The 18,012-nt window shown below is 54.0% G+C and overlaps 2 protein-coding genes across 3 annotated transcripts; one reads left to right on the plus strand and one right to left on the minus strand.

The window, feature by feature from the left end:
- Nucleotides 1-1,426: 1,426 nt before the first annotated feature.
- On the minus strand, nt 1,427-7,149 carry Parp3 (poly(ADP-ribose) polymerase family member 3). The gene is made up of 11 exons (XM_059267096.1): nt 6,942-7,149; nt 6,196-6,379; nt 5,598-5,723; nt 5,240-5,428; nt 4,955-5,078; nt 4,649-4,875; nt 4,274-4,423; nt 4,052-4,138; nt 3,645-3,822; nt 2,361-2,516; nt 1,427-2,047 (listed from the first exon to the last, which is right to left on the minus strand). Exons 2-11 carry the CDS (start codon nt 6,370-6,372, stop codon nt 1,878-1,880), a joined length of 1,584 nt encoding a protein of 527 aa, XP_059123079.1. The 5' UTR covers nt 6,373-6,379; nt 6,942-7,149; the 3' UTR covers nt 1,427-1,877.
- Nucleotides 7,150-7,688: 539 nt separating this feature from the next.
- On the plus strand, nt 7,689-16,839 carry Rrp9 (ribosomal RNA processing 9, U3 small nucleolar RNA binding protein). Of its 2 annotated transcripts, XM_059267099.1 has the most exons (15): nt 7,801-7,918; nt 8,167-8,249; nt 12,194-12,306; nt 12,702-12,769; nt 12,852-12,893; nt 13,160-13,286; nt 14,221-14,345; nt 14,428-14,520; nt 14,878-14,978; nt 15,095-15,229; nt 15,315-15,377; nt 15,580-15,725; nt 15,808-15,887; nt 16,502-16,575; nt 16,680-16,839. In XM_059267099.1, exons 1-15 carry the CDS (start codon nt 7,832-7,834, stop codon nt 16,771-16,773), a joined length of 1,431 nt encoding a protein of 476 aa, XP_059123082.1. In that variant the 5' UTR covers nt 7,801-7,831; the 3' UTR covers nt 16,774-16,839. The 2 variants fall into 2 exon arrangements, with proteins under 2 accessions (XP_059123081.1, XP_059123082.1); XM_059267098.1 differs by lacking the exons at nt 16,502-16,575; nt 16,680-16,839 and having other exon boundaries at nt 7,689-7,918; nt 15,808-16,393.
- Nucleotides 16,840-18,012: the final 1,173 nt, after the last annotated feature.

Genomic DNA, 18,012 nt, shown 5'->3' on the forward strand with positions numbered 1-18,012 from the left:
CAGCACTTGCACCCCAGGCTAGGACAGGGATTTCCAGGTGACAGCTGTCGATCTTGAGGATTGCAGAGCTGTGCCTCTCTGACACAAATTCAGCTTGTTTATAATGTCCAGACGTGAGACACACAGGGATGCTTGGTTTACCTGGCAATGTTTAAGCTAAGGAGACAGGATCAGGTGGGTTTCCAAATGACAGTTTCTGAGTTAGTGGCAAGCCTCCTCTTTGGACCCTCAGTTATGAGAAGAGATGGGTGCTATAGGGTTGGATTTGAATGCGTAGGAGTGGGTGTGGCCATTATCAGCTCATGGGAGCACTCACTTCTCAGTGTTCAGCTGCAGCTGACATGTGTAAGGCCACCATGGAGAGCAAGGAGGTCTGTGGCCACTGTTTCACAGAACGAGCTGGGGCTTAATAAACTCTCCTGTGAGGCTGGGATGCAGCTCAGTGTTGGAGCACTTCCCTTAATATACCCAAGGCCCCTTTCAGTCCCCAGCCACAAAAAAACTGAAATAAAATATAAGAAAAACCCCAAATGGGCTGGAGATGTAACTCAGTTGGCAGAGTGCATGAACTCAGGTTATGGGTGGGATCTAACCCATTTTAGCCTGTGTCCCTTTAAATATCAGTTTAGGAGGCAAGGTTCTGGGGCCACAGCCCATGACCATTGGAGGGTACTGGGAATCATTCTTTGAGATACAGGGGGTCTGGCAGGAAGAGGTGAGATGGATCCAGCAATCCTACTACTCCAAAGGAAATGAAACCAGTAGGTTGATTTTTTTTCAGCACTGTTCACAATAGCCAAGATACAACTTATCCTAGGTGACTAGGCAAAGATACTGTGGTGTGAACATATAGTGGAATACTATTCAGCCTTAAAAAAGGAAGACAGTGCTGTTGTTTGGAGCAACATGGAGAACCTTCAGGACATTATGTTAAGTTAGCCAGGCACAGAAAGTCAAACGCCACAAGATGTCACTTAATGTGTGGAGCCTAAAAAAACTTGAACCCAGGAGCTCAGCATTTAAGAGCACTGGCTGCTCTTCCAGTGGACCGGGGTTCAATTCTCAGCACCCACATGGCAGCTCACAACTGTCTATAAATCCTGTTCCAGGGGATCTGACACCCTTACATAGATATGTATGCAGGCAAAACACTGATGCACATAAAATAAAAATAAATTATATAAACAATTGAACTTGTAGATGTAAAGGGGCTTAGGAAGATGTGTACACAAAATTCAGTCAGACAGGAGAAATGGGTTCAAGAATTTATTGCACAACACAATGCCTGTAGATGATGACAATGTACAGTCATTTTTTCCTTCATTATGGTGATACATTCTCATGAATGGGCCACTAGGAGATTTTGTCATTGTTGGTGGACTATGTTTCCACAGACGGAGATGACAACAGTGTCGTTAGGTTATATAATCTTAGTATATTCAGTCCATCATTGACCAGAACATTGGCTTTCATATTTTTGAGGCAGAGTCACACTCTGTAGCTCAGGCTAGCTTGGAACTCATTATTTAGCCCAGGCTGACCTTGAATTCACAATGATTCTCCTCCCTCAGCCTCCTAAGTACTGGGATTACAGGCATGAATCATCCTTGCCTGCTTCAAAACACTGTTATGTGGCTTTGTCTCATGAGTGTAATTTTTTTTTTAAAGACATGTCTTACTATGTAGCCCAGGCTGGCCTCCAGCTCCCAGGGTAGTATTCTTCTTGCCTATATCCTGAGTTGATGAGGCTATAGGCATGTGCCAATGTGCCTGGCATATATTACATTCCCGGAGGCCAATGGGAATATGGGAGCCAGCAGAGGGAATGAAGATCAAGAGGATGGCCCAGCCTAGCAGGACCTGGGAGTGCAAGCAGCTCAGAGGTGGATCTCCAGCAGGTAGCGCAGACGGCACTGACTTTCCTTGTATATGAGGTACTCACTCTGGCTGAAGCTGGAGCTTTTGAACGATGGGCATGGCAGAGGTCGACCTTGAGGCACCACCACCTGCTGCCCATCCAGCTCTAGTTCAATGTCCTGGGTGGGATCTGTAAGGGGTGGAGAGCCAAGGGGCTCACTGGTGCCCGGTGCTACCTATGTTTTGCTCCCTGTGACTGGCCACTTGCTACAGGGATTGTCACCTTATCCCCCATTTTCCCCTGGGAAAGCCCTAGGCTAATGCTCAGTCAATGGCATGACTTTTTCAGCCCTCTTAGACACCCTGGAGGGATCTGTTGGCTGACACACAGGGGATCAGTCCCTTCAGGGATTGCATGTTTTTGTCTTCTTTCTGAAAAATGCCCCCAGTCCCTTATATCAACCCCACATTTATCTATAGATCTACCCATATCTGGGGCTCACCAGGCTCTGTGCGGCCTCGGGCGACGACACTGTCAAAGCCAGGGGGTGGACTCTTCAAGCTGGGAGCATCCAAGGTGATGTGGTGCTCTTTGCCTAGGGCCACCTCGCCCAGGAACATGTAGCCCACCTGGTGGTCCCCACACTGCATGGCAGTAACTACGGGATGCAGAGGCTCAGTGGCGGGAGGAAGCAGCTCGGACCCTGCCCGACTCTCTCCTGCAGTGGCCATGGTATCTCCACCAGCTTTGCAGCCCAGGGAAGCACTTGCTGCCATCTTCCAGCCCCTCTCATCCTGGCCTGCTCCCTCCTGCTTCAGCTGCCTCTCTGTTCAGCCCATCCCCTTCCCTCACCTCCCACAGGCTCTCAGCTACTGAGTCAGTGAGGTATCCCAGCCTGGGAGCTGGGAAGGGGCACCTCTCTGGGTGGGCGGCTCTTCTGAGACTACCCCCCAGCCAGTCTTTCTTGGCATACTGTCTTCTCTGTAGTCCTCTTTGTCCACCAAGAACTTAGCCCCATTTGTTCTTGATTAAAACCTTGCTTTCTTGGACTGGCAGGTGATGGCGGCCTCCAACAATGTGTTCAGCCTGGGCTGATGAGGTTACTAAAGTGAGGGTACCCTGACCATGAATTTGGAAGTCACTGGAGATGCCTTTGGTCTTCTTCCACATGCTGCCACACCTCTGCCTCACTCACACACTCTGCTCATGGATGCTCTCATCTCATTTCTGTAACCCTGGGGCCAGGGCCAGGGCCCGTGGAGAGGGAGAGGGAGGGAGGGAGGGAGAGAGAGAGAGACAGAGACAGAGAGACAGAGAGAGACACAGAGAGAGACAGAGAGATGGAAACAGACAGAGACAGAGACAGAGAGGGGCAGAGAGAGACAGAAAGCCCACCCTCCATCCCTCTCTGCCATCCTCTCCACTGCTGTGGTCAGAGAGTCTTCAATGTGCACATCCAACCTGGGCTCTGTGGCTTTCTGGTCCATGTCCCTGCCCCTCCTTCCACACAGAACACGCTGGCAAGGCCTGGCCCCCACAGCCTCTCCCATCTCCTTCAAGATCTCTCTTTCACTGCTGAGACTCTGCTGCTCGCATCCTTTCTGCCTCCCCTCTTCCAGGGTAACATGACCCCGACTGCCAGATGCTTCTTGAGTCCTTGAGCCCTAGGGCACTTCACAGTGTACTCTGGTCAGTAACGCTTTCAGGATTCATCTCTCAGGACTGGGCCTAGTCCATCTTGGTGCCTCCACCCCCTGACCCAGGTCTTAACCCAGGGGCATCTCACCATAGCTAGCTGACTTGCTGTTCTCCGAGGCAAAATAGATACCCTTGCCAACACGGCCACCTGAGTGCGGCATGATTCGGAGCCCACTGGTCAGGATAGCAGCCACCACGGCCACGTTGGTACCATGCCACAGCAGCCTCCGGTTGCTCAGTTTGGAGTGGGCCTGGAACCTGTCTCCCTGAGTGGGGGAAAGGTGGGAAATGGTAATGCCACGTCCCGTGAAGGAAGGTTCGTGTGTCCTCCTTCTTCTTGGATAGTGTGACCAAGGCCTAGGGCCCCACAGGTCACTGGCATACACTAGCATGGTGGCTGTGGATCAGTTGCTGAGTGAGCTCAGCAAGGGGCAGGTAAGTGAATGTTGTCCCCTACGGGACAGGGTGGTGATATAGGAGCCGAATATCCCTTACCTCCCCTGCTCTGTTCACTTTCCAAACGTGTCGCAGAGCTGGGCAGCTGCAGCTGTTACCGGTCTGTTCTAGGTAGGTCTGTATTGCCTGTGGAGAACGGGCTGGTGACTCAGAGTGAGAGACTCAGGGCTGGTGTCCCGTGCTTCTCCTACTCCAGAGCTCTCCTTAGGTCTGAGAGCCGGGGCTGCCCAGGTCCCTCAAGGGCAGGTGGGCAGAGCTCACCTTGTACTCGGGCTCTCCAGAGTCCAACAGTTGAAGCTGGCACTTGAGGACCTGGTAATCTCGGTCCAGTGGGTGTGGCACTTCCTCCAGTTTCTCCTCCTCCCCAGGGGCTGCCTGCAAGGTCTGGGCAAGCTCGATGTCCGCCAGCACCTAAGAATGGGCACCAGAGCTCGTCTGCCTCGTGGGCTTCCACTTCCACCCCCAGCCTCTCCCATGTGACAGACACCCCACCTGTCCATCCCCACCCCATCTCTCTGTCTGGCTTTCTCCTCTCTTGGCCCTCAGCCTGCCCATTGCAACCCGGGCCCCATGACCATCTGCTCCTCTCGTCTTTGCCCAGTCTGTCTGGTATCCTCAGGGTCTGCCAGCCCTCACCAGCAGCATGTCCTTCTTGGCCTGAAGAATCTCGGGGGAGGTGATGGGCGGGGGCCGGCTGCGGCCGAAGTTGTGTGGGATGATGGTGTAGAAGCGGGAAGACAGCTCCTCTAGGCTCTGGCCACCACCTGTGGGCTTTTTAATGGCCTCCTCTAGAGCTTCCAAGGCCTCAAAGCCCTTTGCAATCTGCTGCTTGCTCAGCTTTCCCAAGGGCATCTTCTTCACATCTGGGGGATGAAGGGACAGTCTCAGCCCTGTACCCCCTGATATCAGGTCCCTGCCACTCCGCTCAGAGCCCCTCTTTACCCAGGTTCATGAGGGTCATCGAGTTCTTGAACATCTCTTTGCTGAAGATGTTAGTGATGAGCTTCTGGGTGGCGGGGTCTAGAGAGCAGGGCTTAACCACAGTCCTCACTTGCCCTCCGTCCACCTGCAGAGAGAATGCCTGCATGGCAGGATGCCCACACGGGGAGCAGGGCAGAGCCTTAGAAAGGGCCCAGGCTGAGGCCAGAGAGGGAGGCCAGTACTTGAGGGTGTAGTGCCAGGCAGGCGGTCCCCTTCCTCTGCCCCCCACTGCCCCACCCCCTTGACCTTGACGACCGCCTCTTGGTCCTCGGCTTCTCCCTGCACTTCGATAAGCGTGTACTTGCTGGGATGGGCCACAAAGTGGCTCCGCTCCTCCCATTTGTTCTTAGTCTTCTCCCGAAATTTCTTCTCAAAGTCCTTCTTTGCATCTTCCAGGCAGGCGAAGTGGGTCATCTTGGTCTGCCCCGGCTCTCCCTGCAAGTGACAACTTTCAGGGGCGTGCCCATCTGAAATGTTCTCTGATCTCTCTCTGAGCAGCTGGAGGTGAGGTGGGACAGTCAGCAACAGTGGCCCTGTTGGGGACTCTTGAAGTTTGTGCAGAGAAGGAGTTGGGGGAGGCACACCAGTCACACGGGTCACTCACCACTCGGCCCCAGCGATTCCAGCAGATGAAGCGACCGTCCTCCTCCAGCAGCTGGATGATGTAGAACTTATTATTGTTGTTGCCAATGTTGGTCTGGTTCAGGGTACAGTCATAGTCCTCATAGACCTGTGTGGGGTGAGACCAGAAGCCAGCTCAGGTGGGCATGGGCTGGGTGTGCACCCTGGAGGACATCAGAAGGGGTCCTACTTTGGCATTTGGTATAATGGCTCTGCCCTTAGGGACACAGTCTAACTGGGTGTGACTAGGCTCTGCTTTGGGAGTGGGAATTTGGAGAGGACGCAACTATTTCCTAGGTGGGGGAGTCTGAAAGAGACTTAGCTCTGCCCTGAGGGGTGAGTTTGAGGGAGCACTGTGAGTCCTGGGGAAACTGAGTCAGACCTCTTCCTTTAGTGTGATGCAAGAGGCAACACCCTAGTGTCTGATAGTCAAACACGACACACTTTGACCTGATAGAATACAGTCACTTTTGTTGTCTTAAGAAGACATGTAAGCAATCATTAGAGACTTTGAGCCACTGGGCTAAAAACGGAGAACCTAAGCGGGGAGAAGGTGTGGTCTGAACATGGGTGCAGCTCACCTGAATTTTGGGGTTGTGGCTGAATGGACATGCGGGGTCCACACGGATGATGCGCTGATCTGCAGGAGCTGCTTTGAGAGCCTCGGCAGTGGAGCGGAAACTGTCCTCCTCCCCTGTCTCCAGTCGCCCCTTCTTGGAACCCTCCGTCTGCACTGAAGACTTTCGTTTGGGAGCCATGGCTATTCTGGGGTGAGGGGGAGGGAGTGTTCAGGCTCGCCTATTAGGGGGCTGGCCTCTTCCGACTTCTTGCTACACAAATCCCCATTTCTAAAACTGCTCTTTGTAGGCAGACACGCCCCCTCCCCAAGCTGCAAGTGTAAGGCTAGAGCCTGTCCAATCTGCCACCCCGGGCTAGGAAGAAGTTGGCTCCCTACCCTCTCCAGCTCTCCTGCGTGCCCTGAGGCTGTAGGAAAAGTGAAAGCAGACGCATCCCTCCCACCTGTTGCCATCTTCCTTTCTAGAAGCATTTCCTCCTCCTGTCAGTAAGGTGGATCTGGCAAAGTTGCTATGCTGAATCATCTGAGCGATGGGGGTGGGGTTGGGGGAGGGCAGGGCGCTACAGGCTGCCCTTCTGCAGCCTCTCTAGAGCTGAGGTATAGAAGCCTCTTCCTAACACAACAGAGCTCTGGGGGTGCCAGCCAAGGTTTCAGATAAAGTGGCCTTCAACTGCCAGAGATAAGGAGCCACTTTTACCCACTCTCCCCTGCCTGGCAGAAGACTCCAGGGCAGGGCCACGGGACACTCACCCAAAAGAAACAGGACCCTGGAAGAGGTGGTTGTCACCCAGCCTGGTATCAGGAATGCCGAATGCACCTCCCAAGAAACAAGTTCTAAGTCTGGGCTCCGGTCTGGTGACCCTCTGTGAGCCTTCCGCTTGTCTTGGGTAGGGACTTCCCGACAACCACTAGAGGAGGGGAAAGAGCAGAAGGGGTGGTGTTGAATTCCAGCTATTTGGCTACTAGTAGGGTGAGTCAGAGACTGGGCAGAGACTGGGCAGAAGCTGGTGGGCCGTCCTGTGCCCAGATGAGAGGACACTAACCCAGACACACCCAAAGCCTCACAGACTGATACACCCTTCATGCTGCTTTGACTAGGGGCATGCAACATGTATCCGCTATTTGCCCCGTGACTTTGGCCCTGGGTTTGGATACTGTCAACTCTCCAGGGCTGCCTGGATTCCGTTCTCTTGTGTTTTAGAGCCTGGCTGGGTTAGCCTTGTCCCCGCCCCAGACTGGAAAATGGAATCACTTTCGGGAACGAAGAACTCCGCACCTCTGGCTCCCCCCAGTGGTCGTGAGGCGCAAGCACAAAGAATGTCCTCCTGGCCCCACCCCTCCCTGTAAGTCGGGAGGCGGCAGAGCGCAAGCGCCACAGGCCCAGGCCGGAAACAGGAAAAGAAACTTGCTTTCTACTCCAGCTTGGCGCTGGAGCTTAGAGGAGCTCTTGGGGGCGTGGCCAACTGGTCGGTCCAATAGACGACTGGGGGAGTGACAGGGCCTTCCGGAGGGTCCAATGGGGCTGCGGAAGGCGGGGCCCGCCGCTCCGTAGGAACCTATCAGGGCTCCGGGTCTTGCCATGCGGCCGTGGTTTAGCAGCCATGTGAGTTCCCCGCAGCCGCGGCAGCACACTGGTGAGCATGTCCACCGCCGTGGCGACTCGTAAGCGGGCAAAGCCGGCCCCCCGGTCCGGGGCCGCTGCGGGGGCCAGCAAGCGGCGGCGAAAGGTGAGCATGAAGTTCCCTCGGGCACGACCGATCTCGCTACTGGGACAGCCCATCATTCCATCCCAGGGCCCCCATCGGGGCTCATACCTTCGCCCGGGGCCCCATCCCTTTGCTCAGGGTCCCATCTGGATCCAGCCTCGATCTCTTTCTTCCACCCTCCGAAAGCCTTTTGCTTGGCCAGGGACAGGAGCCCCCTGCCTTTCTCAGTCCGGAGGCTCTTGACCGAGAAAGGATCGTATTATTTCCAGGTCGACTCTGCTGGGGACAGGGGCAAAGCCAAGAATGGCGGCAAGATGAATGAAGAAATCTCCAGCGATTCTGAGAGCGAGAGGTGAGCATTTTTTTCCACCGAGGGGAAGGGTAAACTTGAGGCTCACGGTGAATGGAAGACTCATTGTGAACGGAAGGCTGGTAACAGAGCTGGGTGGAGAACTCAGGATTGCCTTTGGTTCACAGATCCTGGGTCTTTCCTCTGATACCTGGCTGTGAGATGTCTTGTATCTCTGGTGTGTCTGTGAGGAGGACTCTGTGTGTGAGGTCTTGAGACCTTTTTTTTGCCTCATGACAAGGACGCAGGCACAAGACTGGATTGCGAGGCAGGGGGAGAAAGTTGCAGAACTCATCCCATTTTCACACAGCATCACAATTACTGGTGTCCTTGGACTCCTTTTTGAGATGGGGTCTCTGCTGTATTGCCCAAGGTGGCCCTGGCCTCCTGGGCTCAAATGATCCCACAGCTTTAGCTTCCTAAATAGTTAAAGACAACAGTGTTTATTGGCGCATATCTAGGCTTCCCTTGACATTAGGGACTGGTTTCACTGTTGGGGACAGGTGGGCAGCAAGTGGAGAGAGGTGTTGTAGGGAGGTGTGTGTTTTGCTGGTATGTGTTCTGTGAACAGAAGCTTTTTAAAAGTAGAGCTTGGGGGAGATGAGGACTGTCATGGAGAGGGAGGGAAGGCATTCAGGGATCAACGACATGTCCGGGTTGTAAGCATGCCAGGGTGGAAGACAGGAAAGATGAAAGATTTGAACACTTTCTCATTTCAGCAGGAGATGGGGGTGGCTACAAGGTTTCAAAGGACTGGAGCAGGGTGTCATCCCTAGGGGTGGAGCCTCTCAGTCCAGGGAATCCTGATGTCGTGCTTATAAACAGGACTTAGCAATTCTGTGTCCCACTCTCTCCCCACCAGGGTTTCTCTGTGTAGCCCTGGCTGTCCTGGAACTGGCCCTGTACACCAGGCTGGCCTGGAACTGATAGATCCACCTGCCTCTGCCTCCTGAGTGCTGGGATCACAGTCCTGGCTAGCAATTCTGCTTCTAAAAGTGAACTCGTGTTGCCTTAACTTGCTCATAGAAACATTCTCTTTTGAAACAAAGTCTTTCTATGTAGCTTTCCTGGGACTAGATATAGATCGATCTGGCCTCAAACTCAAAGACTTTGCCTGCTTCTGCTTCCACAACCTGTGCTAAACACTTTAAGGTTTTTGTTTGTTTCTAGTATATATATGTATATATGTGTACATGCGTGAGTTTGTATGTACTGCTGTGTGCAGATGCTCAAGGAAGACTGAGGGCATGCATGCACTCCCTTGGAGCTGCAGTGACAGGTGTTAGTGAGCCACCGGTGTGGGTGCTGGGGAGTGAACCCAGGTTCTCTACAAGAGCAGGAGCTCTTAACTGATGTGCCATCTTTCCAGCCCACTTTCAAGTTTTTTAAGAAGTTGTATTGGGCCGGATAGTGGTGGCGCACGCCTTTAATCCCAGCACTCGGGAGGCAGAGGCAGGCGGATTTCTGTGAGTTCGAGGCCAGCCTGGGCTACCAAGTGAGTCCCAGGAAAGGCGCAAAGCTACACAGAGAAACCCTGTCTCAAACCCACCCCCCCCCCAAAAAAAAGAAGTTGTATTGGGAAATATATTAGCTATAGAGGCACCTCTCAGTTTTCTTCTACCGATCCTCTAACATGGGCAAAAATAAAAACAAATGTGTACACGTATACAGTTCAGGGCTGAAATACCTTTTCTTACAAAAGCTACTTTTTAACAAAACATGATGCGGATGTGGTGGCACACGCCCTTAATCCCAGCACTCGGGAGGCAGAAGCAGAAGGGGATCTCCGAGTTTGAGGCCAGCCTGGTCTACAGAGCAAGTTCCAGGACAGCCAGGGCTATATGGAGAAACCATGTCTGGGAAAGCAAAAAAACATAAATAAATAAATAGGAACCATGTCTGGGAAAACCAAAAATAAAGCTAAATAAATAGATAAAGTAAGCAAGGAGAATTGGTGAATCCAGTTTCTAAGGTTTGGCAACTGGTGCCGTTACCCCTGAGCCTGTCTCCCTGCTACTCGCCTAGTTTTCTGTGTGTGGCCCTCAAATAACTGACTAGTTTGGGTAAAACTCAGGAAGGTCAGGACTCCCTGGCCTGGCCTTGACCTTCCTGAAAGGTGTTTTGGTTTTGAGGTGGGTGCTTACTTTGTATCTCTGGCTGGCCTGAAACTTGCTATGTAGACCAGGCTGGCCTTAGACTCAGAGGGATCTGCCTGCCTCTGCCTCTCAAGTGCTGGGATAAAACAGAGGTGGGTGGGGGCAGGGACTGAGAGGAGAGGAGGGCGGGGAAATTGTGGCCGGGATGTAAAAGAGACAAATACATTTATTAAAAATTTTCATTAAAAATAATTAGATTGAAACAAAACAAAACAAGAAGGCTTATATCATCACACTGGGCTTCCTGACAGGTTTTATTTTGTTTTGTTTTTCGGGACAGGGTTTCTCTGTGTAGTTTTGGTACCTGTCCTGGATCTCACTCTGTAGACCAGGCTGGCCTCGAACTCACAGAGATCCACCTGGCTCTGCCTCCCGAGTGCTGGGATTAAAGGCGGGATTAAAGGCTGGGATTAAAGGCGTTCGCCACCACTTCCTGGCTTCCTGACAGGTTTTAAGGTCCCTTCTGGTAGAAGTCCTGGGCAGAGTCTTGAGTGGGTGCTGAGAAATAAAGCAGCTAGCAGACTGGATGTCTGAGGGCTTGTGATCAGAGGGACCACAGCCTTGGACTCCTCCCTGTTTGAGTCATCACCCCCCTCAAGCTCCCAAAGCCTTTGAGTGAAGGGAGTGTCCTCAGCTGGCCCAGGGACTGGGGCTTAGAAGAGATAGCAAGAAATTCATCAAGTCAATACTACTTAGGGTTCACTTGGAACCTAGTCCTTGGTATCCAAGGAGGATGCTGGGGGCAGTGAGCCTCACCCCAACATGTCTGTCTCTTAGGTTCTGCTGGTAACTCGGTGCCCCTTGGAGTGGTTGTCACCCTGGTATTTGCCTTTTCTGTTCTGCGTTCTGGATCTCCTGTTTCTAGTGTCTTGTGCCTTCCTCCTTTAGTTTGGGAAGCTCAGGAGAAGGAAGGGGCCAGTTCTGTGTCACTTTGTACATCTGACGATGTCTTTTTAGCATTGAGTTTTAGAGATACAGTCTTGTTCTGTCTTGGGCTGACCTTGAACTTGTGGCAGTTCCTGTCAATTCTAGGATTTTGGGTATGCCACTGTTCCTGGCTTGACAATGTGATGGGCTGGTGATTGAACTCAGGGGCTCGTGTAGGCTAAGCACATGGTCTGTCCCTGCGCCATACCCATTGCAATGTCTTCATTGGTCACTCGTTTATCTAGGCACCTCCTCTTCCTCCTCTCTCTGCCTTCTCTCTCATCTTCTTCCTTCTCCTGCTCCTTGTCGTCCCCGTGTGTGTGGTGTGTGTGGTGTGTGTGGTGTGTGTGGTGTGTGTGGTGTGTGTGGTGTGTGTGGTGTGTGTGGTGTGTGTGGTGTGTGTGGTGTGTGTGGTGTGTGTGGTGTGTGTGGTGTGTGTGGTGTGTGTGTGTGTGTGTGTGTGTGTGTGTGTGTGTGTCCGTCCTGTATTGGCTGTTGAACCCAGGGCCTCAGGCATGTTTGTCTTACTTTGCCACTGAGCTAATTCTGCGGACCTGCCATTTTTAGTTCTCATCTTTTGTAGACAACCTGGTTTCTCTTAGAAGCTTATGGACCCTTCTCTTTCCCTTATTGCTGAACTTTTATAATCATTTCTTGGTGTTGGGGGACGTTGGCCATTTTCACATTGTGCTGGATGGACACTGAATGGGATCTTCCAGTTGGTCAAGTCACATCCTGCAGTTTTCTGCACACGGGTCATTGGCCCTGGGGCTTGGCAGGGCCAGGGTTGGCTTTGAGGAAGCACAGTCCTGGGGGCCAGATGAGTGAGGCCAACCTCTTAGACCCAGCCCCTTCTTCCCATAGTGTGGCTCCAAGGAAAACAGAGGAAGAGGAGGAGGAAGAGGAGCTGGAGGAGACTGCGCAGGAGAAGAAGCTACGCTTGGCCAAACTCTACCTTGAACAGCTCAGGCAGCAAGGTGAGCTGGGGGCGCTAGGTGAAGGCCAGGGTCTCTGCCGGAGCCTACCTGCTGTCCCTGCTGCAGCCCCAGCCATGTGATGAGTCACTCACATAGATTCCCATTGTCTGCAAGTGTTGCTGATATTGGCTGCGTGTGGAGGGTGGCTAGGATCTCTGATGGGCCAGTATTCCCCGGACAGACTAGACCTGCAGGGAGCTAAGCCCAATCTGATAAACAGAGCCAGGAAGGGCCTGTCTAGTTTTCCCTTCCCTCTGCTGAGGCATTGGGAGCTTCCTATAAGATAGGTAGACACTTGTGACCCAGCCCTGGGGCAGAGGACTAGGCTTGGGATGGAAAGAGGGAAGGGGCCCTCACTCAGCCCTGGATTATATGGACCGGTCTGTCCTGCACAGAGGAGGAGAAGGCTGAAGCCCGTGCATTTGAGGAGGATCAGGTGGCGGGGCGCTTGAAGGAGGACGTGGTGAGTGTGGAGGGCAGGGTGCGAGTGTGGTGGGAGGCTGGGCCTTCTCCCAGGTCCTCACTCTTTTCTCCTCTCTTTGCAGCTCGAGCAGAGAGGCAGATTACAGAAATCGGTGGCAAAGGAGGTGAGTGTGCTGAGCGCCTTGGTTTAAGATTAGAGAGAGTCAGTGCCCTCAGCTGGGTTGGTAAGCAGATGGCTTAGGGCCGTGCAGGCTATTGGAGTCTTTTTGTGGAATACAGCGGACACCTAGGCAGATATGGCTAGGTAAGGAAGGGTCTTATTGTAGCCTTGGGTCCTGTTTTCCTTTTGGCTAGGGTGGGTGAGTAGGAATGGTTCTGACTGGGGAGCGTCATGGTTCCAAGTGCAGTGACCCAGTCCCTGTCTGCTCAGATCCAGGCCCCAGCTCCCACCGACATTCGAGTTTTACGGGGCCACCAGCTCTCCATCACGTGCTTGGTTATCACTCCCGACGACCTGGCCATCTTCTCCGCCGCCAAAGACTGCACCATCATTAAGTGTGAGTGAGACCTTGAGGGCGTGTGTGGAGCCCTGACGAGGGAAGCTTCTGAGGCAGGTTTGCACCAAGGGGGTGCTTTGTGAGTGACAGTGGAAACTTCCGACCAGCTAGGGCTTCTGAGCTCCATGGGGCAAAGACAGGGTGAGGGTGGGAACTGAGGCCTCAAACAGGTGATTGCACTAGAGGGTGTTTGAGGTTCTGCACTGACTGATGGAGTCCTTGGTCCTTCTAGGTTCCTAGCCCTCCACACCTGAGCACAGTCCACACCTTCCCACCTTCATCAGAGGAAGGGCTCATGCCAGCAGTCCCAATGCGCTCTCTCTCTCGCGCTCTCTCTCTCTCTCGCGCTCTCTCTCTCTCTCTCGCGCTCTCTCTCTCTCTCTCGCGCTCTCTCTCTCTCGCGCTCTCTCTCTCTCGCGCTCTCTCTCTCTCTCGCGCTCTCGCGCTCTCGCGCTCTCTCGCGCTCTCGCGCTCTCGCGCTCTCGCGCGCGCTCTCTTCTTCTCCCCCCTCCTCCTCCTTTATCTTTTAAATGCTTTTCTTTATTTTGTGTGTGTGGCGTGCATATATGCCACAGCTCACGTGTAGAGACGTCAGAAGACAACCTGTGGGAGTCGAGTGGGTTCTGGAGATTGAATTCGGGTCCATGCACATTGCAAGTGGTCCTTACTGAGCACGCCTCCAATCTCCAGGGCGCTTTTGCATTCTTGCCCTTTTGGGGGTCATGGCTGCCCTTGGGGACTATTGCCCCCATTTGGCAGATGAGAGTGATTTGTGCAGAGGCTCACAGCAGCTGAGCTGGATCCTCTGACCCAATTGCGGGACTCCTTTCATGACCCCTTGTCCATGCTGCTCTTTCATACTGGGGGAGGGGAGGTTGCTAAGTAGCCAGCGGTATCCCCCATCCCAGTATCCTCTTTCTTGTCTTGGTGGCAGGGAGTGTAGAGAGTGGGCGGAAGCTGCGTGTGATTCCCCGAGCCAAGAAGGGGACCCAGGGGCAGCCTTCAGGCCACAGCAGCCACATCCTCTGCATGGCCATCTCCTCTGATGGCAAGTACCTTGTAAGACTGGGTTAGCCCTATAGGCAGGTGGAAGATTTGGGTGTGTAGTGTGTGCTTGTGGCTATTATCGTCTTTCCCACAGGCCTCTGGTGACCGTAGCAAACTCATTCTAATTTGGGAGGCCCAGAGCTGCCAGCACCTGTACACCTTCACTGGACACCGGGACGCTGTGTCGGTGAGGCTCTGTGGTGTTTAGTGGACACCTGCTGAGTGGGCCCACCTGGGGCTAGGCGCTGGCTCATCTTCAAGGGACCTCCTTTCTGGGTGTAAAGGACATGACAGGGAGGGATGGCGGGAGGTTAGGTTCAGCTGGTGCAGGGCCAGGGAGGGCCTGAGGGGTGTCCAGCTATTCGAGGACAGGCAAGCGTGTTCCCGCCTCCACACAGGGCCTCATGTGGTCCTTAACAGTGCTCTAGGGGAGCAGGCTTCCCATATCATAGCAAGTGACTTGCTTCAGAAGAGCCTTTCTGGGCCTGCCCTCTGTTTCCGCTGGTGGAGTCCTGACCCTTTTGCCCCTTCCCATTCACTCTAGGGACTGGCCTTCCGAAGAGGTACCCACCAGCTCTACAGCACTTCCCACGACCGCTCTGTGAAGGTGTGGAACGTAGCAGAGAACTCCTACGTGGAGACTCTGTAAGTGCGCTCAGGCAGATGGCATGTGGATACGGGTTCACATGTAGTTATGAGTTCAAATGTGACTCCGCCCTCACCCTTACCCCCACCCCCACCCCGCTCTGTTCTTCCCCCAGCTTCGGGCACCAGGATGCTGTGGCTGCATTGGATGCCCTGAGCCGAGAGTGCTGTGTGACAGCTGGGGGCCGGGATGGGACTGTGCGGGTGTGGAAGATCCCAGAGGAATCCCAGCTTGTCTTCTATGGCCACCAGTAAGGCAGTCTGCTGTGGTGTGTGTCAAGGCTCTATGGGCTGGTGAGAGGGCTGGACCTTGTCCCTCACAGTCTCTTTCTCTAGGGGCTCCATTGACTGTATTCATCTGATCAATGAGGAGCACATGGTGTCCGGTGCGGATGATGGGTAAGAGTTATCTTTCTGATACGTCTGACCGCTGCTGCTGCTTATGACCATTCCTGCCTGCCAGGGCCTGGACTTAACTCATGGGATCATTTTGGACCAGTGACCCTGTCCACATGCCTCAGCTGGTCTGTGTGCTTGGTTCTCCCTGCTGTTTGCCTTCTGTCCTGCTCTGGCCCCTCAGACTTACCTTCCCCACCCACAGCTCGGTGGCCTTGTGGGGCCTCTCCAAGAAACGGCCACTTGCCCTCCAGCGGGAAGCTCACGGGCTGCATGGGGAGCCAGGCCTGGAGCAACCCTTCTGGGTATCATCAGTGGCAGCCCTACTCAATACAGATCTTGTGGCCACAGGTGGGTGCTCTGGGAGGTGGGAAGGGGGGCACAGGGCACAGAGTTGGTATAGGGGTTGCTCACTGACCTTCTGTCCTCCAAGGCTCCCACAATGCCTGCGTGCGGCTTTGGCAGTGTGGAGAGGGTTTCCGGCAGCTTGACCCTCTTTGTGACATCCCCCTGGTAAGTGGGAAATGCAGAAGCCTGTCTTTGCCAGACTCTGGGGGCCCCTGGAAGGAGCTTTTTCTGCTCTTCCCACGCAAAGGAGTCACTTCAGAGCAAGGCCACTTACTGTCACAGATCCTGGCAGGGACTCCCTCTTCCCTCCTTCTCTATCCCCTGCCCCTCCACCCTGTCCTGTCCTGGCTTTGAGAGTAGCATGGACAGAGGGTTGGAGACCTGCCCTGGGGTTTGTTCTGCGTAGCTGGCACCGGCTTGAGAACCAGGCTGGGCTGTGTGGAATTGATTATCCACATTGGGGTGACCTGTGGGATTGTGGCATGATATGTCAGTGACAGCTTGGGTCGGGATGGCCTTCTTGGGGTTTCTCTTACCCCACTGCCGGGAGCCAGGCCCTAGGCAGCTCTTGACACACTTGATGGGTACTGTCTTCTTAATTCATCTCCTGCTAGGCTGCTGCTCCACTTCTGGCTCAGATTAGGAGGCTGAGGCTGCCGGGGGAGGGGTTGGGCCACCCGACCAGGGGCTGGAGGCAGCAGGTTTTCACCAGGCTCTGGGCTGATGTTGGCAGCTGTGGTGAGGAGTGTCTGGATTCTTACTGTGTCCCCCTCTGTCAGGTTGGTTTTATCAACAGCCTCAAGTTCTCCAGTGCCGGGGATTTCCTGGTGGCTGGAGTAGGACAGGAGCACAGGTACGTGGTGGGAGGTGGGGCTGAGGGCAAGGTGGCACCGGCCAGATGGGAATAGGAGAGGGGTGGTGTGGGTCTGCCTCAGCTGGTCCTCTCATTCCCCACAGGCTTGGCCGATGGTGGAGGATCAAAGAGGCTCGGAACTCAGTCTGCATCATCCCACTCCGCAGAGTCCCTGCGCCCCCTGTTGCCGGCTCCTGACACTCATCCTTATTTAAGTACTTTCCAGCACCCCGCCCCCCTTTTGTATTAAAGCCTTCTGTTTTAGACCTTGTTCTTCTGGCTTGGGGGTGGGTGGGTGTGGCAGGGACCAGGAGCTGGCGAGACCTGGGGAAGGACAGGACTCCAGCAAGCTCCCAGCTGAAGGCCTTTGGTTTCTTTCAGAGGACTGTGGGTGGGAACCTCAGCAGGCTCTTGCATGACCTCATCAGCCAGCTGCTCTCCAAGACTCGGGGCTGACGGGTCAGCGTCCGCTCACCCATCAGCCAAGAAACTATGGCTTTCAGTTCTGTGTAAAGGCTCTAGCTGGGGTCTGAGGATCAAATGGAGTAGCAAGACCTACAAGTCAGGCTGACCCCACTTCCCACCCATTCCAGCTCAGGAAGCTGGAAGGGATAGACTGCCCCTGAAGTGGGAGTCTACCATGCTTGGGGACAAGGTCTTCAGTCTGATGGAGCTAGGCAGGGACCCTGCTGGAGAGAGGTATCAAAGGAATACTTGCTGCTTTTCCATATTGGGTGGTTCACTCTTGTCCTGGGGGTGCAACAGTGGAGGAGGGGAGAGACGGGGGAAGCCGGGGAACAGGACAGGTGGTCAGGTGCCTCCAAGGCTCTTTTGAGAAGTGACATTGAGATGTGAAAAGTGGTGGGGAGAACCCCACCCAGGACAGCTTGTGCAAGGCCAGGAGGTACCAGAGTACTGGGTCAGATGGAAGAAGTGAGGTGGGAAACCAAGAGGGGTGGGAGCTAAGTGACCGATTTTAGGTCACGTTCAAAAAATAACCAGGCGGTGAGATGGCCCAGCGGGTGGAGGCACTTGCTGCCAAGCCCGACAACCTGAGTTCCGGTCTCAGAACCCAGATGGCGGAAGGGGAGAATTGAACCCCAAAAGTTGTCCTCTGACTTTCACATGCCATGGCACATGCCATCTTGATGAATAAATAAATACAATAAAAAACAAAGAGAAAACATAATGACCTAGCTTCAGGGGGTGGGGGTGAGGTGGGGGTGGTGGTGGCGAGGAGGGGTGCTGGTTCGGGGTGGGAGTTGGAGGAAAAAGGGAGGCCAGTTGGGAAGCCACAGGTGGGATGATGGGGTGGGGAGGGGCTTGCAGCAGGCGGGGACACCTGTGTCTGAGGTGGGGCTTGGAGATGGAGCTCACGGATCTTGGTGATGGATGGACTGGGGGGTGTGATAGCAGTGGTCAGTGATGACGCAGGAC

Source organism: Peromyscus eremicus, chromosome 7 (genome assembly GCF_949786415.1).
Source record: "Peromyscus eremicus chromosome 7, PerEre_H2_v1, whole genome shotgun sequence".
NCBI classification, from domain to species: domain Eukaryota; kingdom Metazoa; phylum Chordata; class Mammalia; order Rodentia; family Cricetidae; genus Peromyscus; species Peromyscus eremicus.